Source organism: Rhincodon typus, chromosome 9, assembly GCF_021869965.1.
Source record: "Rhincodon typus isolate 14 chromosome 9, sRhiTyp1.1, whole genome shotgun sequence".
NCBI lineage: Eukaryota > Metazoa > Chordata > Chondrichthyes > Orectolobiformes > Rhincodontidae > Rhincodon > Rhincodon typus.
The window spans coordinates 36,804,069-36,828,150 of record NC_063340.1 but is presented as its reverse complement, the minus strand read 5'-3'; the positions used below and the strand labels follow the sequence as shown (position 1 = coordinate 36,828,150).

The 24,082-nt window shown below is 40.6% G+C and overlaps 1 protein-coding gene across 1 annotated transcript in view; it reads right to left on the bottom strand.

Annotated features, from left to right (window-relative positions):
• pde10a (phosphodiesterase 10A) overlaps window positions 1-24,082 on the bottom strand; it is a 437,158-nt gene that overhangs the window by 211,989 nt on the left and 201,087 nt on the right. The window contains exon 2 of the mRNA XM_048600979.1: window positions 14,233-14,361. Within this exon, the coding sequence (XP_048456936.1) occupies window positions 14,233-14,361 (129 nt within the window). The remainder of the gene's footprint in view (window positions 1-14,232; window positions 14,362-24,082) is intronic.

The following is a 24,082-nucleotide window of genomic DNA, read 5'->3' as shown; positions in this document are numbered from 1 at the left end:
ACTCCCAGAAAAACAAGACCAGTCTGTCCAACATTTCTCATTCAAGCACCTGTTCATTCCAGGTATCAATCTAGTACACTTCCATGGAACTGACTTCTGTACATTTACATCCTTCCTTAAATAAGGAGACCAAAACTGTGTGTAGCATTTGTGATATGGTCTCAACTATACATGCCCTGTATAACAAAGGCAAGGATGTTCTGCTTCTAAGTTTAATCTTTTTCATAATAAGGAATAGCATTCCTTCAGCCTTAATTACTTGCTGCAATAACATACTAATTTTTCGTGAACCAGGCACTGTAAGTTCTCTATTCCTCTGCACTTCAGAATTCTGCAGTTGCTCTCCATTTAGGTAACACCCTTTTTTTAAAATTGCCTGCCAACATGAAATGCTTCACATTTTCCCACATTACACTCTATCTGCCTTTAAAGATTTGGTTATTCGACATGATCCTAAAGCTTGATGCTCTCTTTCTAATGTTCCTCAACATTGTAGCTGATAAGCTAAAAATGTAAATTGTTTGATTCCTGAACTATTCATAATTTTTTCCATATTTGTGACATAACATTTGAAAATTGATGTCATTAGATTGCCTTAGGCAATCCATAACTTAGAAGAAATTCATTTAATTTCTTCATTCCCATTTTAGCCATGCTGCCTCAGAAAAATTTGAAGCATTCATAACCATTACAAGAAACAAATACAGACAATTCTGGAGAAACTCAGCAGACCTGGCTGCATATACAGAAAGAGAAAGAGAATCTGGAACTGAAAGGGGTTGGAATTTCTTTTTTTACATACTTCTGATAGAGGCGAAGGCCCAATGCAAAAGACAAATGGGTTGTTAATCGTGACGAAAGGGAAGAGATGTATATTGTGTGTAAATTAAGGTGTGAAAGAGAATAGGCTCTGTCTACTAAAGTGCGAAGTAAACAATATACAAACAAAGCAGCACTGGGGGTTTTGGTGAGGAGTAGGGGACAGTGTGAAATAAATGTAAAACTAATGGAGTACAGACATAATGTGGTCAGTTTCTGAAGTTACTGGATTCAATATTGAGATCTCAAGGCTATAAAGTATTTAAATGTAAAATTAGGGGTTGTTCCTCGAGCTCGCATTATGCTCTCTTGGAACACTGAGGCTGTACAGATATGTTAGCATGACAGCAAGGTGGGTTTATGGAAATGGCAAATAATTGGGAGGTCAGGGACAGTCTTACAAACAGAGCAGTCACCTCATCTGCATTTGGTGTCGCCATTGGGAGTGGCAAATGTAGTAGACCAAATTGAAATATAAATGAAATGCTATTTCATTTGAAAAGTGTGCTTGAAGCCCTTGACAGTGGGAAGGGAGAGTGTGTTGGTTTATGAATGGAAATCCAAGTTGTGTGATACTGTAAACTTCAGAACTTTAATAACTGTTCATGAATTGAAAGAATTAGCAATAAGTCTGGAACAAACAAACAGTTAAGGAACAAAGACAAAGACAAAGACATACAGGAACTAAAAGCAAATCAGCCACGCCTGGAAAAAAGGAATTGAAACTACATAAACAAAATTGGTTAACGACTGCTAGATAACTGTCTTATGGCACAGGGACAAGTGATTGCCCTGCAATTAAGGAGATAAATCACAGGAAAGCTGTGTCTTCAAACAGTCAGTCAATGCCAAATGTAACAAGGATCAGAGAAGCCAATTCTGACAAGGCGGCAGGTTACAGATTTGCATAATTGATGGATGAAAGAATCTAAAAGATCATCAACAATGTCACACCACAAACTTGAAAGACAGAAAATTGTATAATAATCCTACTCCAGGAATCTTCAGTCGCAGAATTTTGAAGAACAACACCGCACAAGCATCAAACCCTGGACACATCCAGAAACAGATACTATTAATTGGAATAGTGCTAAATTCAACCATTAATCAGGTAATAGCCAAGTCAGGCTGTGAGGCTTAACTTGCTTACTTCAAAGGTCTTACTTTGGTTGCTACATGTAAAAAAGCTTAAATAATTGTTTCCATATTTGACTGTCTCAGAGATTTCTTAATAAATAGCCGGATTAAAGGTAACTTGTGGTAATTTACCCATAAGTTGCGCTCGATAAATCTGCTGGAATATTTTGAGGATGCAACTGCAGTGGATAATGGGGAGCCAATGAATGGCTTTCTTGGAATTTCAGAAGGCTTTTGATAATGTCCCACACAAGAGATTAACAGGCAAAATTAAAACACACGTGGAGATTATGTACTGAAATAGATTGAAAACTGGTTGGCAGACAGGGGGGAAAAGAAGAATAGGAATTAATAGATAACAAAGCATGGAGCTGGAAGAACACAGCAGGCCAGGCAGCATCAGAGAAACAGGAAAGCTGACATTTCGGGTCGGGACCCTTCAGAAATAAATAGAGGAGGGGTGGGGCTGTGGAAGGTAGGTGGGATGGTGATAGGTGAGTACATGTAGGTAGTATTCGGGATTGGTCAGTGAGGTGGGAGTGGCGGATAGGTGGGAGAGAAGATGGACAGGTTGTGTCGGCTCAAGGAGGTGGGGATGAGAGGGAGGGTTGGTCATGGGATGAGGCCAGGGGTGGGGACATTTTGAAACTGGTAAAATCCTTATTTAGGCCATCGGGCTGTAGGCTCCTGAGGCAGAATATGAGTGCTACTCCTCCAGTTTGCAGGTGGCATCATTGTGACACTGGAGGAGGCCCAGGATGGACATATCGCCCAGGGAGTGGGAGGGGGAGTTAAAATGGTTGGCGACCAGAAGATGTTGTTGTTTGTCACGTACAGAGCACAGAGCAACTGGGTCAGACGATGCCTATTACATGAACGACAACAGAAAGATACTGCACGCCCTAACACACACACACACATTTACTACCACACATCAAGAACACATCTGAACTGACCACAAGACTCCTACAACCACTGGGCATCAGAGTAACGCGCAAAATCACATCAACCCTACGCCAACTGCTAACCCGAACCAAAGACCCATTACCCGCTATGGACAGAACAAATGTCACATACAAGAGTCCTTGCAAAGACTGCGACAAACACTACACTGGACAGACAGGAAGAAAATTAGCCACAAGAGTACACGAACGTCAACTAGCAACAAAAAGACACAACCAATACTCACTCATCTCCATCCACATGGATAAGGAAAACCATCAGTTCGATTGGGACAACACCAGGATCCTGGGACAGGCCAAGCAGAGACAAGCACAGGAATTCCTGGAGGCCTGGTTCTCCACTAAGAAGGCCATCAACAAACACACAGAACTAGACGCTATTTATACTTCACTGCGAAGGAAAACCGGAAGTGAGGTAATCCAGCTCAATGAACACTAGGGTTTAAATACCAGACGGGAAAACACAACAGCGCTTCATCAGAGGCTGCACTGATGATATTAACCAGCAGGGTAATGAAACAACTGCAGAACAATGAACAAGCTAGCCTCACTTTAACCTTGCAACTCCCATCTGCAAAGAGTTTTTACATATAAATCCACCTAGGTGTCAAAAGCTGGCACACCCTGTGTGGCACCTCAGATTAAAAGCTTCAAACTCTTTCCAGCTACCTGGCTCTCCCTGTTTTGCCTCAAACTTTGGCAGACACCAATACTTCCCAGTTCTGTTACATGATTTCTTAGATCTTTGTTTCATTTTTTGATCTGAGTCGCTTCTGGACTCTTAAAATTACTTGCACTGTGTTTTCGGTTCTCCATTTACACTACGATTGATTGGCCAAATTTTAAGCATTATTTTATCAATCACAGTAGAATTCTGTCTACAACTGCCATTTCAAAAATTATTCTTAAGCTTCCTGATGGTATTCGTACTTTCTACATCTTTGTGGCCTCCTCTTGAGGTGCCTGACCTTCATTACCATGCAAAAACTTTATAGTCTAATTCAGAGTGCAAAAGAAAAATCACACTAACATGGTCAACTTGAGCAAAGAATTATCTTTAAGTGGTTAGGAGATTATAGCCCTTAAACTATGGGTGAAATCTCAAATTTCCTTCTGTTCTTTGTACATCTTTGCTTTCAATTTTATAATGATACTACAAAGATTAATGGTAGATTTGAGGGTTAAATCCAGTTTTCAGGATTTTATCCTTAACAGTATTTGTATTAGTGCAAAGCAAATACAGACTAAGTGAACAAATACAAAATCTTACAGCAAGTCAGTAAGGTGCAAGATGAAGTCATTTCTGTCCTTGTTCCAATACCTTTCAGATGTAGTGCAATTGCCTTATTAAAGCCACACACCAATGGACGGTTTCTATAATAGGGCATAGGAATGTCCTTTAATATTTCTTCCTGTTTTCACAACTCTCTAATGTCTGCTAACAGTCTCATCATGCCATAATTAACTCCTTCATCTTTCAGCAGGATTTTTAATCTTTGGGAAGAAAGGTAATTGAATTGTCAAAATAACTTTATAACAGTTCTTACATATTTTTAATCAACCTGTTGAAAGATGTTATTGCACACCTCTGAAGCAGGAGGAACTTGAATTCAGATCTCCAAAGTCAGAGGTAGGGGCAATATCACTACACCACAGTAACCCTAGATGACACAGAGTTTAATTAGAATGATACTGGAAGCTTTTTTAAAATATATTTTTCAATCAACCTGCTCAGAAATGTTTTACACACCGCTGGAAGAGGTAGGACTTGAACCCAGACTTCCTGGCTCAGAAGTAGGGTCACTATCACTGCACCACAAGAGGCCCAAAAGCCTTAGCCCCCAAGGGCAGTCCTTTACAGGATAGAAAAGGATGTAAGGAAGGTGGGGAGGGGAGGTGGTGATGTTTTTGATTAAGGAATACATTACTGCTGTAACTAGGGAAGATATTTCTGAAAAATTGTCCAGTGAAAATATAGGAGTAGAAATTACAAATAAGGAAAGAAAAGATCACTTTGACCATAAGACATAGGAGCAGAAATTAGGCCATTCAGCCCATTGAGTCTGCTCCACCATTTCCTCAAATGTTTCTCAACCCCATTCTCCCGCTTTCTCCCCATAACCCTTGATTCCCTTGATAATCAAGAACCTGTCTATTTCCATCTTAAGTATACTCAATGACTTGGCCTCCACAGCCTTCTGCGGCAGTGAATTCCACACATTCACCAATCTCTATCTAAAGAAGTTTCTCCTTATCTCCGTTCTAAAAGGTCTTACTTTTAATCTAAGTCTGTGCCCTCGGGTCCTAGTCTCTCCTACCAATGGAAATATCTTCCCTATATCCAGTCTGTCCAGGCCATTCAGTATTCTGCAAGTTTCAATTAGCTCCCCCCTCATCCTTCTGGACTCCATCGAGTATAGACCCAGAGTCCTCAAATATTCCTGATATGTTAAGCTTTTCATTCCTGGGACCATTCTCGTGAACCTCCTCTGAACCCGCTCCAGGGTCAGTACACCTTTCCTGAGATATGGGGCCCAAAACTACGCACAATACTCCAAATGTGGCCTAAAAAGAGCCTTATACAGCCTCAAACGTACATCCCTGCTTTTATATTCAAGTCCTCTCAAAATAAATGCCAAAGTTGCATTTGCCTTTCTAATTACTTACTGAACCTGTAAGTTTACCTTGAGAGAATCCTAGACTAGAACTCCCAAGTCTCTTTTCACTTCAGATTTCTGAATTTTCTCCCCATTTAGAAAATAGTCCATACCTCTATTCTTCTTACCAAAGTGTGTGACCTCACACATTCCCACGTTGTACTGCATCTGCCATTTCTTTCCCCATTCTCCTAACCTGTCCAAATCCTTCTGCAGCCTCCCCTCATCCTTAATACTATCTGTCCCTCCACCTGTCTTTGTATCATCTGCAAACGTGGCCAGAATGCCCTCAGTTCCTTCATCGAGATCAATAATGCTTCAAGTGAAAAGTTGTGGTCCCAACACTCACCTTTGCGGAACTCCACTGGTCACAGGCTGCCATCCTGAGAAAGACCCTTTTATCCCCACTCTCTGCCAGACAGCTAATCTTCTATCCATGCTAGCACCTTGCCTCCAACACCATGGGCCCTCATCTTACTCAGCAGCCTTCTGCGCGGCACCTTGTCAAAGGCCTTCTTGAAGTCCAGATAGGTAACATCCATTGGCTCTCCTTGGTCTAACCTGTTTGTTATTTCCTCAAAGAATTCTAAGAGATTTATCAGGCATGAGCTCCCCTTGATGAAGCCGTGCTGAGTTTGCCCTATTTTACCATGCACTTCCAAGTATTCAGAAATCTCATCCTTCACAACTTAGGTTAGGCTAATTGGCCTGTAATTTTCCATCTTTTGCTTTACTCCCTTTTTAAATAGGGATGTCACGTTAGCGATTTTCCAGTCCTCTGAGACCCTTCCTGACTCTAGCGATTCCTGAAAGATCACCGCTAATGTCTCCACTATCTCTTCAGCTATCTCCTTTAGAACTCTGGGGTGTAGTCCATCTGGTCCAGGTGATTTATCCACCTTCAGGCCATTCAGTTTTCCTCGCACCTTCTCCTTGCTGATGACCACCATATTTTGATTTGCCCCATGACTCTCCTAAATTTTTGGGATATTACTCGTTCGTCCACTGTGAAGACTGATGCAAAGTAATTATTCAGTTCCTCAGCCATTTCCTTGCTCCCCACTTCTATCTCTCTGGCGTCATTTTCCAGCAGTCCAATGTCCACTTTTGCCTCTCTTTTGCCCTTTATATATCTAAAGAAACTCTTACAGTCCTCCTTTATATTACTGGTTAGCTTACTCGTATTTCATCTTCTCCCTCCTTTTTCTTTGCTGCCCTCTGTTGGTCTTTGTAACCTTCCCAATCCTCTGGTTTTCCCACTGCCCTTTGCCACATTGTATGCTTTCTCTTTTGTTTTTGTGCTATCCCTGACTTCCATAGTCAGCCATGGTTGCCTCTTCGTCCCTGTACCATGCTTCTTCTTTCCTGCGGTGGATTTTTGCTGCATCTCCTGAATTACTCCTAGAAACACCTGCCATTGCTGTTCCACTGTCTTTCCTGCTAGGCTCCTCTCCCAGTCAATTCTGCCCAGCGCTTTCCTCATGCCTCTGTAGTCGCCTTTATTCAGCTTTATGCAGGTAGGGGGATCCTGCATTCAGGAACAGAGAAGCCTCAGCTATTGACCTTGTCCAACAGGTACGAGGTACTTCTGAGGAAGGGTCTGAGGAATGGTAAGCAGTTCTGAGGAAGGGTCACTGGATCAGAAACGTTAACTTGGTTTTTTCCTTCACAGATGCTGTCAGACCTGCTGAGCTTTTCCAGCTACTTTGTTTTTGTTCCTGAGGCAGGAGGTACTTGCTCCCTGTGTGGATGAGGGAAAGGGCTACAGGGAGGATAAGCCAACTGACCGCTGCACCGTGGCATGGGAGGTCATTCAAAAGGGGGGAGCAAAAAGACGAGTGGTAGTTGTAGGGGATTCTATAATCAGGGGAATAGATAGTATCCTTTGTAAGCAGGATCGAGAGTCCCGCATGGCGTGCTGCCTGCCTGGTGCCAGTGTAAGGGATATCTCTGAACGGCTTGAAAGGATATTGGAGAGGGAGGGGGAGGATCCAGTTCTTGTGTTCCACATGGGAACAAACAACATAAGCAAAACCAGGAAAGAGTGCCGGTTCAGAGATTATCAGGAGCTAGGAACGAAATTTAAGAGCAGGTCCTCGAGGGTTATAATATCCAGATTACTGCCGGAACCACGTGCAAATTGGCATAGGGACATGAGAATAAGGGAAGTAAACACGTGGCTAAAAGAGTTGTGCAGGAAAGAAGGGTTCCTTTACATGGGGCACTGGCATCAGTATTGGAACAGAAGGAATTTGTACCGATGGGACGGGGGTCTCCACCTGAAGGGAACTGGGACCAATATATATCTGGGTCCTCTTTTGTTTGTCATTTATATAAATGATTTAGGTGAAAACACAGAAGGCACGGCTACTAAGTTTGCTGACGACACCAAAATTGGTGCCATTGCAGGCACTGAAGATTTCCTAAGATTACAAAGGGATCTTGATCAAATGGGTCAATGGACTAAAAAAAATGGCATATGGAGTTTAATCTGGATAAATGAGAGATTTTGCATTTTGGTACAACAAACAAGGGTAGGGCTTATTCAATTAATGGTTGGGCCTTGGATAGCGTTGTAGAATACAGGGGCCTAGGGGTACAAGTACATAATTCTTTGAAGTTTATGTCATATATAGACAGGCTGGTTAAAAAGGCTTTTGGCACACCTGCCTTCATTGCTTAGTCCTTTGAGTAAAGGAGTTTGAACGTTATATTGAGGTTGTACAGGACATTGGTGAAGCCTCTTCTGGAATACTATGTCCAGTTCTGTTCGCCCAGTTATTGGAAGGATATTATTAAGCTGGAGAGGGCTCAGAAGAGGTTTACCAGAATGTTGCTGAGTATGGAATGTTTGAGTTATAAGGGAAGGCTAGGACATTTTCACCAGAGTGTAGGATGTTGAGAGGTAACCTGACAGAAGTTTATAAAATAATGAGAGGTATAGATGGAGTTGATGGCAGTTGTCCTTTTCCTAAGATGGGGAATTACAAGACTCAGGGGCACATTTTTAAGGTTAGAGGAGAGAGATTTTAAAGTCATGAGGCAATTTTTTTTTTTTTTTACACACAGGGTGGTTCACATGTGGAATGAACTTCCTGAGGAAGTGGTGGGTGTGGGTACAATTACATTTAAAAGACATTTGGATGGATATATCAATAGGAAAGGTTTGGAGGGATATGGGCCAGGAGCAGACACGTGGGAGTAGTTTAGTTTGGGATTATGTTCAGCATGGACTGGTTGGGGCGAGCGGTCTGTTTCCATGCTGTATGACTCCATGAGTCTTGAAACCAGTCTTCTCTGGCCCAGAGTTAGGGACATTACCACTGCAGTACATGAGGCCCCTCCAGTAGACAGTTATTGATATTTTATAATCAACCTGTTCAGAGAGATTATGGCATACCTCTAGAGCACTTGGGACTTGAACCTGGCCTCCTAATGGAGAGGTAGCTATATTACCACTGCAGTACAACAGCCCCCTCAGTAGACACTTCTTCCCTTTTTCTAACAATTTTTAAATATTTTCTAATTCTGATCATTATGATCTGATGTGTTATGGCTGTCTAACCTATTGATAAGTAACATCAACTTTTGTCGCTCATAACTTAATGAATGCTCTGTGGTGCGGTGGTACTGTCCCCATGTTTGGGCCAGCAGATGCAGGTTCAAGACCTGTCTGGTCCAAGGCTTGTGATTACAATTCTGAACAGGTTTATTAGAAAATACAAACAAAGTCAATTCAGTTCAATAATTAAATTCCACATCAAGTATTACGTGTATCTCTTGAATATAATATTTGCTTAAGTGTATACATAGCTTATTGGAGACTACAAACCCATTTATAAAAAGTTTCTTACTCCAACTATTTTACATGCTCTCATTGCCTAATGTACTATGTATTTTGTTATTCTTTAAACTTGCATCGATTATTGTTGCTTAGTGAATAAAACTAAACCCTTAATCAAGTGACTTCAGTGAAGTTGCACCAACTTATGCACTAACACCATCCAATTCAAGGAGTCCATAAATTGTATATTCATCACATAATAAAAATTCCCTGTGATTGGTATACGGTTCTCTTCCACAGATGTTATTTCCTTGTGTCATTTCCGAGACTTGGTCTTTATGCTTTGGGGGAAAAAGAAGTCAGCATCTAAATAACATTTTGACACAGTTTTTGGGGAGCTGCAATATCTAAAGGGTCATTTAACTAAAGTAGGGCATGAGAAGATTCTGGGATTTGGACACCCGTTCTCAACACCCCTAATTTTCATTTGTATGGGATAAGAGTGCAAGTAGTGAGCCTGCACTCCTAACTTAGCCAACTATTGCGGTGTTTGACATCTCCTAGAACTCCAGAAATTTTGTGGAGTTTGACCAGCTTTTCTATGACTCGGGGTACATTGTTCATCAGAAGAGTCAGGTTCCATTGTCTGGATTCATGAATTTTTTCATGGTAAGCTCAAAAGGTCTTATCCATGGCAACTCAATGCCAACAAATTAAAACCAGCAGAAAATCTCTTCTTGATGTCACATGAAGGGTACATCTTTTATTGCCAGAAAGGACTAATTAAAAAAAAATGAGAATCTCTAATACTAGTAACCTCACGGAAGCTTCAACTTTGATGTCAAACTTTCCTTTAATGTAAAATGCATCATCCTAAGCTAGTAGGTATATCAGGGACATTTTGTTTTCAAAGTTTTTCTCCAGACTGTTTATTTTTGTTTTCAGAGGCTTCTTTTTCATTCTAACTGACTCCATCGTTAGATGATGCAGTTATGTGGTAACAATGCTTTCTGTATTTATGTTGATGGGCCTTCATAACGAGAGAATTCCAGTCCAGGAGTAAGGATGCACATGCAAATACACAGGGCCTTGGGGAGCTAGGGTACTGTATGGAGTTTTGGTCTCTATATCTGAGGAAGGATGTTGCCACCGTGGAGGAAATGCAACAGAGGTTTATCAGACATGATTCCTGGGATGGTAGGACTGACCTATGAAGAGAAACTGGATCGGTTAGGATGATATTCACCAGATTTTTATTTTAAAATTTATTCACGGTATGTGGGTTCCACTGGCTAGGCCAGCATTTATTGGCCATCCCTAGTTGCCCAGCAGGAAAGTAAGAGTCAACCACATTGAAGTCAGATGTAGGCCAGATCAGATAAGGATGGCAGATTTCCTTCCCTAAAAGGAAATTAGTGAACCAGAAGGGTTTTTCTGACATCTGACAATGATTTCATGGTCATCATTAGACTCACAATTCCAGATTTGTTTCTCTTTCTGCCGTGATGGGATTCAAATCGGAGGGCCCCAGAACATTACTTGGGTCACGAGATTAGTTCTCTAGCAATAATAGAGCTAGGGTTAAGAAGAATGAGGAGGGGATCACACAGACTAGACTAAACAGGGCAAATGCAGGATGTTCCCAACGATCAGGGAATTCAGAACCTGGGGTCACAGTTTAAGGATATGGGATAGGTCATTTAGGACTGAGAGGAGGACAAATTTCTTTCACAGAGAGTTGAGAGCCTGTGGAATTGTCTGCCATAGGAAGTAGTTAAGGGCAAAACATTGAATGTTTTCAAGGAGTTAGGTGAAGTTCCTGTGGCTAAAGAGATCAAAGGGTACGGAAAGAAGCAGGTACAGGGTTCTTTATTAGACAAACAAACATGATCATAATGAATGGCAGAACAGACTTGAAGGGCTTCTGAAAATTTCTACACATCTATGTATGGCAGATTTAGGCTCAAACAGATGCAGAATTAGAAAAAGTCATCAATATCCTTAATAATGATCACCACTCCAACTAGATTTAAAGCTAGAACACAAGGGAAGGCATTAATTTCCCAGACACAGTACTTTTTACGCTGTCACTGCACCACAAGTGATTCACTGTTCAAGTTAAATTTTCCAATTGATAATGTTTATTACAATAGCATCCACTAAATTTCCCCTCTTTAACATACCTTTGCAGCCTCACAGAATAAACTTTGCATCTATTTGCAAATAACTCATTATCTCAGCTATTCTAATTCCCAGCTAGCTGTGTGACGATACTATGGCTTTAGGAGGTATATTTTGTGTTCTTATAAAAAGAAGAGAGGTTGAGACAGAGGTCTGCAGCGGTCTGTTCCAAACCAATAAAGTAAAACAGTTCGAGAGGCCTTGACGTTTTTTGTTTAAAAAGTTAGAACAATAGAAGCAGCATGAATGGGTGGAGTCAGGCTCCCACAGAACCAGGGTTTTACTTTAGCTTTCAGTAGTTGTTGGGGTTTTGAAGCTGCTATACATCTCTCCCTGCTCCAGCAGAATACTTGAGTTCTCTGTTTGCCAGAATTTTCTCTTGATGTTCTTTCCTCCTGGACTAGAGAAACACTGCATGTGAGACAATCTATTTCACTGAACTTGCCTTTGCCAAGAGTGATGCTGCTATACGAGACAAAGAACTCCTCAGCTAAAGATAAGGATGTTGCCTCTATCACTTCAACCTGTCACAGGACACATATTTATTCATCTAAATAACTAATATATCAGATCTAAACTGTTGCTTAACAATTGCCCGAATTATCCAAAAATTCCTCATGAATCGTTGACTGCCTATATTAAGTAGCTATGGTCTCTATCCAAAAATCTAACACATCAGACTTAGTTCTATGTTGGAGCAAGCAGCAATATGCAGATAGTGGTTGATTTGCTAAATACTTCTTGCAATCAGCAGTTTTGCTTTGGCAATGGACAGCATTCACACAACGTTCCTCGGGGTTCTTGTGGTTCTTCTGCCAAAAGCTCCAGTGAACAAATGGAACAGTCTATACATAAATTCTTTTAGGTGATGTTTACAATATGGATTGAATTCACTCCAATTAGAAACAAATGCTTCTTTAAAACTTAAATTAGTTCAAATATCAAGCAATTTGACAAACAAAAATGAAGATATGTCATGATGGTTCGATTCCAGGTAGCCAGATGGTGCAGGATGGAGCTGGATCCTGTTCTCTACACATATCAGATTTCATTTGAAATGGCATGTTACAGATACGCACTTTCAAAACCTAGCAACTGCAATTCCAGTGTGCAAAAGTGAATCCCCAGTTAATACCACCAAAATACAGTTAAAATGCTCAATATTCTAATCAACAACTTGCATGCAGGATCATTCATGCAAGCAGGAATATAATCGGAAATTGTGGCCTTTTGTGTCGCTACCTCTGAAGTGGGAGGTCTGGGTTAACGTCCAAGCTGCTCCACAGGTGAGTAATAACAACTTTAAACAGGTCAATTAGAAAATATCCTATAACCGGAAATGAGATGACCAAAAAAATTCCCCTCTTGAATCAAGATCTGAAAATATACAAGAACCACCAAATAAATAGAAAAGTTTTGCTCTTAAAAATTGTAGAAAATGCTGTGTCAAGTTCAGCAATGCTAACAGTAGTGTTCCCCATTCAATGGGATTCTCCAACAAGAATTCGATTGTTTCTCTAAGATGTTTACAGTACTGATAAGCTTCCAAAGTGTTCATTAAAATCCCCAGATAATTTGGCAGTTATTCTGTTGCTACTTATTGTCCGAAGGCAAAACTAAAGACAGCTAGAGGAGCAAGTAGTGAAACCAAAATAAAGCAGCAACGAAAACAAAGCAACAAATCAACGAAGAGGAAAAACAGGGAAGAAGCAAAATAGCCAAAAAGGTGGTAAGACATGATCTTGGATTTGAAAATTCTGTAAAATTCCATACAGACATTTCATTTTATTCATGTTTTCATGTAGTATTAACCAGAATAAAATACAGATTATTGTATATAGACTGATGAATATCATTGTTTTCCTTATCTCAAAAATGGACATTTTAAGGTTTGAATGGCTTTCCATTACAGAAATCAAAATGAAATTATTTCATCATTGATGATCATCTTCCATGTTAAAAATCTGGCTTTCAGTTACAACATACCTAGGTAATTAACTACAAGAGTTAGTATGCTGGTGTTTGCACCCAAATAGCATAGGTTTGATGTGGAAATACAGCAGTTACCACATTTTCCAGTATTATCAACAACTATGTAGGAGATACAACTGCCCAGAGAGAAAGCCGATCTCACTTTTAGTCAGTTAGCTCAGCTGGCTGGATGGCCTATTTGCCACGCAGCCTGATGCTGACAGTGTTGGTTCAATTCCTGCACCAGCTGAGGTGACCATGAAGCACTGCTCAAACTCTTAAGGGCGGCACGATGACTTAGTAGTTAGCACTGCTGCCCCACAGCACCAGGGACTCGGGTTCGATTCCACTCTCGGGCGACTGTCTGTGTGGAGTTTGCACATTCTCCCCGTGTCTGCGTGGGTTTCTTCTGGGTGCTCCAGTTTCCTCCCACAGTCCAAAGATGTGCAGGCTAGGTGGACTGGCCATGCTAAATTGCCCATAGTGTTCAGGGATGTGTAGATCAGGTGGGTTATAGGGGATGGGTCTGGGTGTGATGCTGAGAGAGTTGGTGTGGACTTGTTGGACTGAAGAAGGGCTGTTTCTACACTGTAGGGATTCTAAGTCATATATTGTGCAGCATGTCTTGGCTTCATGTGTTTATTAAGACATTCTGTTAAATGAACCATAAATCTTACCAATGTATAATTTCTCAATAACTACCATTGGGCAGTAAGCTTACCATCTTGCTTGCTCTGTTTTTTCATCAGCCATCTTTCCACTGTTTCAGTAGTGACATTTTCTGCTACATAGTCATCAAGTACATTTGAATGAAGGGATAAATACGACTTTACTTTATCATCAGTCAGACCTGCAAAAGGTAAAAGACAATAAAAAAAAAATAAGTGTACACAAGGTCATGTCCACAGGGTTTCCACTCTGACAACCAATTCTTGCCTGGTCATTAGGAACCCAAAGAAGGGGTGTGATCATTCCAGAGTAAATGATAAAAGAGGGTGGAACTCCTAAGAAGTCACACAAGAGTATAGATGTATATTTACCTCCTCTTGTTCAGTCTCTTTGTCTCTCTTTGCTGGAATCTAAACTGTTCTTAATCTTCAGGTCTGTTGCATTTTTTTGGCCAATTTGTATGCTTCTTCCTTGCATTTCATACTCCCCCTAACTTCCCATACTAACCATGGTCTGACCATATTTCCTATTTATTTTTATACCGATAAATAAGTTTTGCAGTTCATCCACGCGCTCTTTAAATGTTTACTATTACCTATTCACTATCAGCCCTTTAAATAACGATCCCTAATTTAGCATAGCTCGCTCATGCTTCATTTCATCATAATTTCCTTTATTTCAATTTAGGACCCTAGTCTCAGAAACAATGATATCACTCTCTATCTTAATAAAGAGTTCTAGCCCAATGTGATCACTCTTCCCTAAAGGCCCACCCTCATTTGGATCTCAATTATTCCTTTCTCTTTACACAACATCCAGTCAAGATGGCCTTTTCTCAAAATGATTCTGGAGTTTAATTTGATTTATTATTGTCACATGTACCAAAATACATTGAAAAGTATTGTTTTGCCTGCTAACCAGACAAATCATCCCTTCTAGGGTAATGGAATAGAATGCAGAATATAGTGTTACAAGCTACAGAAAAGGAGCAGAGCAAAATCAATTCTAATATCTGAGAGGTCTGTTTATAAAAGTCTGATAACAGGAGGGAAGAAGCAGTTTCTAAATCTGTTGGTGCACGTTTTCAAAATCTTGTATCTTCTGCCCAATGGAAGAGGGTAGAAGAGAGCGTAACCAGGGCGGGAGGGGGTCTTGGATTACGCTGGCTGCTTTCCCGAGGCAGCGGGAAGTATAGACGGAGTCAGTGGAAGGAAGGTTGGTTTTTGCGATGGATTGGGCTGCGTTCACAACTCTGAAATTTCTTGCGGTCTTGGGCAGAGTAATTGCCTTACCAAGCTGTGATACATCCAGATAGGATGCTTTTTATGGTGCATCTATAAAATTGGTAAGAGTCACGTGGACATGCTGAATTTCCTTAGCCTTCCGAGGAATTAGAGTCATTGCTGTGCTTTCTCGATCATAGCACTGACGTGATTGGACCAGGATAGATCGTTGGTGATGTTTAATCCTTGAAATTTGAAGCTCTCAATGATCTCCCCTCAGCATCACTGATAGAGACAGGGGTTGTATCCTCCACTCTGCTTCTGAAGTTGATGACCAGCTCCTTCCTTTTGCTGACAATGAGGGAGAGATCGTAGTGTGTACACCATGCCACCAAGCTGTCCCTTTCATATACTCGGTCTCGTCATTGTTGGAGATCTGACCCACTAGACTGGCGTCATTGGTAAATTTGTAAATGGAGTTAGAGCTGAATTTGGTCACACAGTCTTGAGTAAGGGGCTGAGTACATAGCCTTGCAGGGCACTGGTATTGAGGATTGTTGTGGAGATGTCACCCATCTTTGCTGTGTGTGGTCTGAAGGTCAGGAAGTTGAGGTTCCAGTTGCAGAGGGGCGAAGCAGAGTCCTAGGTCTCTGAGTTTGGAGATGCATTTTGTTGGAAACATGCTGTTGAAGGTAGAGCTAAAGTCAATAAATAGGAGTCTGACATATGGTGTCCTTGTTATCCAGATGTTCCAGGGAAGAGGGGGAAGTGCCAGTGTTGGACTGGGGTGGATAAGGTCAGAAGTCACATGACACCAGGTTATACTCCAACAGATTTATTTGAGATCATAAGCTATCAGAGTGCTGCTCCTTTGTCAGGCGAAGTTCATGCGCTGTTACAAATTTACTCTAATTCCTTCAACACATTTCTCCAATATTGTCGCAGGATTGATTTGCTTTTAAGATTCCTTTTATCAGCCTCAATAATTTATGATGACGTCGTATTCTAATCTCACCACTAATGGCCATTGTCAGCAACATATCACAAACATTTATTCCATAATATTTTTGAGCATATCTCACAAGCACAAATTTCATTTCATATATTAATGACGCTACTAAATGTCAAGTTTTTTTTTAAAAGAGGCTCCATCGTTTCCCTCTCCAATTCTAGGTGAAAACATTTGCTGTATACCAGGATATGGCATATTTATGCAACCCTCTCTGGTATTTTAGCCAAGTGGAATTTTTTTCCAATTGGCACATTAAATTGCAAGCTTCAGTTAGCTATTTAGATATGAGCAGCATCAAAGCAAAGTGCTATCATGTCCTCGCATAGCACATGTGCATCGTGGCTACTACCACAACTGAAAGAGAATTCTCACTACTCATACCCTTCTTAGCCCAAAAACACTGATTCAAATTGCATTCCTCCTGCTATCGTCATGCCTCATTAGTTTACTCAGTACGGACTGCGTTTGATCTTTGGACTTCCGTATAGCTCAGTTACTATTTCCTTAACTAGCTGAACAAAACAGGGGTCTCTTGAACACTTATTTAGATAAATTGTGGATAGATAGTTGCTATTAATTCATACATTTTGTCTGATTTTACTTAAAATATTCTTCAATTAACTTTACTCCACCATAGCCTGCAGCAAAATTCCCACTACCATAACCATTCCAGTAGACCTAACAGACCCATACATCCTTCCGAAAATACGATAGGTTATTTCAACTTGTGACATTGCAGCAACCAATATATTTCCTCTAAAGTAGCAAATTGTCATGCAATAGAATTTAAATTTCACCATACGCACAGCAGAGCAGCAGGTCATCGGTCTAAAAAGTTCTTCTGTTTTCAGGTCATGGCTTTCAGTTAGGTTGTTGGACAATCAGTTGATGAACTCCATCAACATACCTTCAAGTGGTAAAGATAACATCAAGTACTTCAAAGGCAAATCAAACATGGAGGAAAATGTAGAAATATTCCATAATTTCAAGAAAAACTTCACTCAGCATTCTTATGCATGCACCTTCCAGCAATCTTTCCCCAAGTGTTTTGGACTCCTGAGGGCAATAATTATGCCATCACCACTGAATCAGTTGTAATCATCTACCACAGCAAAAGGTCAAAGATTCAACCAAGAACCTTCCCAAACTCTGTGCCTCAATACCAATCTACCCTGTGCACAATTTCACCGAGCCAGAACAGCAGTGGAAAATGAAAATTAGCTTTAATTGCAAGATAAAGTAAAACCAGCGTAAATTTAAATAATTTGAAAGGTGCATGTTCTTCAGTTTAGGAGAATAATCTAAAGAAAACAAGCTTAATAAAGCTCAAACTACATGCACAGAAAGGTTGACTACTACCATGTGCTTTACACTATGTTACGAATGTTTTAAACATAATATACGCATAAGTTAAAAGTCAATAGTTCCATTAGAAATATATGTACGTGAGAACAAATCAAATGAATTTAAACACAAACATTAATCTGCGGATTACAATACATCTCTTCTGGGTGGCATCTTCAATTCGAGGTTCACCAAAGCACAGCTTTTTACACTATGATTTTACTACAAAGCAGTGCGAAGTGGCAGATCTCTAGTCTACTTCTGTCTAATTGGGATCAAACTCTGCGTACTGCTGGCATTAATCTAATCCCCACACTAGACAACTGGCATGAGTTAACCTCATTAGGCCCCATTAGAGTACATAATCTGAGTGAAAAACAAACTTGGCCAAGCCAGGAATCTATGCTTCAATAATAAATAGCCTTGAAGATACACATCAATAATTGCATATTACAATTTTGATGAAGCCAACAGCTCCATTAGTCCAAAGTTTATGAGAAATACGTAAATCAATCCATTAAGAGCTTGATGAAAACAACTATCATTTGAAAACCTGAATTCAACAAAGGGTTTAATTTTCAGAAGTATACATTTGGTCTAGTTGAACAAGAAAATAATGTCCATTTTAATAACAGATTATTTGTATTCAGTGTGGAGAATGAAGACAGAAGTTGATTTTTTTTCAACATCCTAAAATTAGATTAAATAATATGCTGGAGGGCAGCTATACATTCTTAGAACATTGGGACTAGGGATTGAGGTCTATACAAGCCAGACCAGTTGCACCTAAATAGGTTACCAAAATCTTTGTGAACTGGTGTGCTCCTACTGAGAGGGTTGGAACTAACTCGGCAGAGGGAATGAAATCAAAACTGAAGCACAAGAAAAATAATGGCATAGATGGGTCTTCAGAGAGACAGTCTGCACTAGAATAAAAAAATAGTAAGGCATTAGATGACATCACAGCAAGAGGACTGCTTTAAATAATAAAAAAAATTTGGTTTAAAATGCATGAAGGCACTCTGAACTGCCTGCCAAAGAGCCAGGAAAAAGCTAAGAGCAGCCCTCTGTCTCGGCAGTGCCACCAGGGAGCAGTTGCAACCACTGACAATTCAACAAAGGCCCAGGATCATTGAGACACCCCGTGCACTAACTGGTGAATCTTGATCCAGCAACCCTGATCCGCCCTAATGCTGGGTTCCTCAATCAGGTACTGAACAGCACAGCTACCATACCACAAAACGCCACTTTCCCATTGCTGGGCAAGAAGCACACAAGGAAACTCAACAGCTTTTGCTTTACAGGCTCCCTCATTGGCAATTGCCATGCCTGCTGCTGGTTGAATATCAAACAAGCATTAATTATCCTCATTTGACATCTGGCTGCAAGAGTCTTCAGCAAGATGTGGGAAAGTGATGGGATTCTGACCTGGCACCATCCCACCCGAATAAATGTCCTTCCTGCCATGTAGCTTAATTCAGGGGACAGACTGTGGTAGATAAGGTTAATAGATCTACATACAAATGTGTTGATAATGGAGAGCTGGCTCAAAAATGGATGAGACTAATTATTAAGAACTTATGGAAACAAGGTTAGTCAGGAAAGATGATAATGAGATAATGAAGGAAAGATGGCACCAATAAAGAGACTATTTCACTGCAGAAAACAGAGGACATCCTCAAGGGATTAAGGACAGAAATGTATTTAGTTAGAGCTAAGAGTCAATAGGAGCCACATTACACTTGCACGGGAATTCTTACAGACAACTAGAACACAAGAACTAGGAGCAGGAGTAGGCCGTCTGGCCCTTCGAGCCTGCTCCGCCATTCAATAAGATCATGGCTGATCTTTTCGTGGACTCAGATCCACTTACCCGTGTTCTCACTGTATCCCTTAATTCCTTTATTGTTCAAAAAAAATCTACCTTTTTTTTAAAAAAGCGTTTACTGAAGTAGCGTCAACTACTTCACTGGGCAAGGAATTCCATAGATTAACAACCCTCTGGGTGAAGAAATTCCTCCTCAGTTCAGTCCTAAATCTGCTCCCTCTAATCTTGAGGCTATGCCCTCTTGTCCTAGCTGATGGGAAATAGAAAGGAAAACATTTACAAGGAAATTACAGAGCGTGGCTATAGGGATTGTAACAAGGTCAGCCAGGTGGACTTCAGAGTGAGTTCCCGGATTGTAACAGATTAACAGCCCCAATCAGGAAGCCCTAGCTGACAATTAAGAACAATAGACTCATTGAGGCCGAATTCACAGCCTACAGCACCACTCACCGACAAACCACTTTGTATTATATCCAACACTTCCCCCTTTTCACCGAGCTTCATCACCACCTTTTTGCACTTAGGCACACCGTAGACTACCACTTCAGTTGGGAGCCATCACAATAACACAAATGGCAAAAAAGCAAGACACGCACAATCAACTTTGAGTTGTCTTGAAAGAGGTCACAGATATAAGATTTTTGAACATGGATGTTGATTAATTGGTTGGTTACTTTTTGGCACAGATTGGCAAATTTGTGGACATGGAGGAATGACTGTATTAAGGAAACCAAACCTTGCGAAAGATCTGACTTTTCCCAATCCATACCTGCGTTTTTTCTACATTTTGCCCTCCAAAAACATAAGACCATCCAATGCTCTGCAGCACGTATCTTAATTCCACCAAGTCCTGATCTCTTGTCACTCCTGTGCTTGCTAATTTACACTGCTTGACCAGGAACCTGTGGCTCAAATTTTAAAATGCATAGCCTTCAAATCCTTTCAGGATCTTTCCGTCTCTCTATCATGTTAGAAATTATGTAGTTACGTAAAGGAAATCTGGTGGCAGACATGACAAACAATGCTGACAATATTCTTCCGACCTGTTCTGGTACACAACTCTTCCCGTCAACCATCCACGAGTGTTGACATAGGTGTTCGGGAGGACGAACAGGTTGAAGAAAGCCTGAGGACATTTTCCAGACTGTGGTAGAGGAAGAGAGTGCCTCACCAGATGGAGGGGCGGGGGGGGTGCGCGGGTGCGCACCATCCACCCCCTCCCAAACCCAGTAACCACTCATAACCTTCCCCAACAACACTCAGCCCTAGCACATAGAACCTCTCATCTTTATCAGCAAGTTACAATACAGGATAATTGTTTTTAACACTTAATATTCCATTAACTTTTCATTTTAGATGTTTTATTCTTTATTATAACCAAACAAAAAACAGCCCGAAAATTACAGGCAAAATCATAGGGTCCCGAACATCACCCTATTTTTAACCATAAACTGTTAAGCTCCACACTTGCAAATTTATCATTTGCAGGTGTTTTCAGGAACGGAACCATCGCGGATATAGCAGAATGACTAATGATTTTCCTGCTAAATGTTAATTACTTAGATTAGGTACTTGAGATATATCTATTTCCAAAAGTTAGGCAATAAATCCTTACCATGCAATCTCTAACATCACCCTTTCAATGCTGCTAGCTTGGTCTACAGACAGCAGGGAGTACCTGACTACATGATCATACAACTGGCTTTTGATGTCCCTCACATGCTAACCCTTTCAAACCACCTTGTACTACACCTGTCTCACTTTCACCCGCCGTCCCCCACAAACACATGCTGATTGTTATTTTACATACATTCAATTTTTGTATTTACATTTAAATGCAATTCCGTCTTAATCTAGCTCTCTTGACTTCAGAGATTTAATCTGTCTGGACATTTCATGATTCTCCTCGATCACGGTCTTGTCAGACTCAGAAGATCAGTAGTATTTCTTATAATTCTACTTTCTTGACTTTGATGGTTTTTATAAAGGTCTATGGAATATGGTTCTTCTATTTTTTAGGGTTTCATTCAGTTATATGATCTGCCGTTTATGAACAAATCAATTCCTACATGTTCCCACAGTGTTGTTGGAAATTGGACATTATCAGTACTTCTCTTTATTCTGGTTGCTGTATTGGCATCTCGCCTTCTGTCCACCTGGACCACTGATAGCTGCAGCCCACATCCATCAGTCTGGTTTCCAATGTGACTTGGTGTCCACTATGCAAAAATTTCTATTACAGTAATTATTTCCCCCTTCCCTTTTCTCTGAGAAGCAGTCTGATTTTAAGCAAAAGCCAGTTGTATGATCATGTAGTCAGGTACTCCCTGCTGCCTGTAGAACAAGCTAGCAGCATTGAAAGGGTGATCAGCATTAAGTGAAGAATAATGTTGGTGAAATAATGCAGATGAAGTGGATGGACAAATTTTATGCCCTAACCCCTTCATGTGAATGGGCACAGGCATGATATGAATTTTAGCCCCCATACCTAGAAATCAGAGCTCATGAATTTCTCGTCCTTTCAGTTTGCCAATTTTGCCACTAAAAGTATGAATAGAAAGGTAAAGTGATCACAGAACTGTCCAGTATGTACTGATATTAATTGTTCAAACATGTGCTGAAAATTGAATTTCTCATTGTGCATTAAATGATGCAACTAGCATAAACTTCATGCTCAGATTTTTGATTTATCAGAATTTTTATTAAGTTACTTAATCTTGAACAGACTACAACATTCCTAGAAACTCCAAGCACACAACCACCATACAATAAGCAGCCGCTAACAACTTTTCAATAAAGTTGATGTTTTGCTGGCCATTCTACAGTGCAGTAAATTGAATGAAATTGAGAGGTTTGTAACGGGACATCCCAAACACGATGGAAAACACACCATTCACCGCATTTTAAATCTCAAGGAATAGTTTAAATGACTTATTTATGGAAAAAAATTGGTATCATGGTAAACATGAGAGATGATGCATTCCCTGGTTAATCTGATCTTGGATTATAATATCAATGCTGAAAGAACTAGCATGTGAGCTGTGCTTTTGGCACATCTCCTAATTTTCAAGGATATGTGATAAACACTCATAGCAAACATGTTATTCTGAATTTGGCATGTACTTCCCCAGACATTTTCTCTACCATACCCCATCCTGTAACAATAATATACAAACAAATATTTCTAGATTACAAATACACTCATATCCTTCCTAAAGTGTGGCACCCAGACCGCGTACCACATTCTAGGTGAAATCTAAACAGTGCCTTACACAAATTCAACATAATCTCCCTGCTTTAGTACTCCATGCCCCTACTCTGTAACAATTCTGTTATGTGGCACTGTATCAAAAGTTTTTTAGAAGTCCACGTACACCACATGACAGTTTTGCTCTCAATTTTCCTGCTACCTTGTCAAAAAAAACTCCAAGAAGTTAGACTCATGTTGACTCTTCTGAATTACCCACATTTCTCCATGTGATTGTTAATTCTATCCTGAATAATTATTTCTAGACGATTCCTCACCACTGGAGATAATTTGACTGGTCTGTAGCAGTTGGGAGTATCTTTATAAGCTTTTGAGAACAAGGACATAATAGTTAGGGCGGCACGGTGGCTCAGCAGTTAGCGCTGCTGCCTCACAGTGCCAGGGACCCGGGTTCGATTCCATCCTTGGGCGACTGTCTGTGTAGAGTTTGCACGTTCTCCCCGTGTCTGCGTGGGTTTCCTCCGGGTACTCCGGTTTCCTCCCACAGTCCAAAGACATGCAGGTTAGGTGGATTGGCCATGCTAAATTGCCCGTAGTGTTCAGGGATGTGTGGATTAGGGGGATAGGTCTGAGTGGGATGCTCTTTGTGTCGGTGTGGACTTGTTGGGCCGAAGGGCCTGTTTCCACACTGTAGGGATTCTATGATTCTATGAGTTGCAATTCTCTAGTCGACTTGCACACCATTGAATTGGCTGAACAGTATCTGTATCCTTCTTTATTCAAAGTATCTATTTAACACCTAAACCAAGCATCTTTGCTTCCAAGTGTTAAACCCACTTTCAGTCTCTAATCACTCCTGCTCCTTTTTTAAACCACCTTTTATTACTGTTGCTGGACGACTTTAGGATTTCCCTTCATACTAGCTGCCAGTCTTTTTTCATAAATCCTCTTTGTGGCTCATTTTTGGTATTTCACCTCCATTCTGAATTTTTTACATGCAGCTTCATTCTCAACAGTACTGTCTGTCACTTGTCATAGTCAGAAGACACATGACACCAGGTTGTGGTCCAACAGGTTTATTTGAAATCACAAGCTTTCAGAGTATAGAGATAGTAGGAACTGCAGATGCTGGTAACTGCAGATGCTGGTGAATCCGAGACAACAAGGTGCAGGGCTGGATGAACACAGCAGGCCAAGCAGCATCATAGAGCAGAGAGGCTGACGTTTCGGGCCTAGACCTTTCATCAGATGAAGGGTCTAGGCCTGAAACGTCAGCCTTTCTGCTCC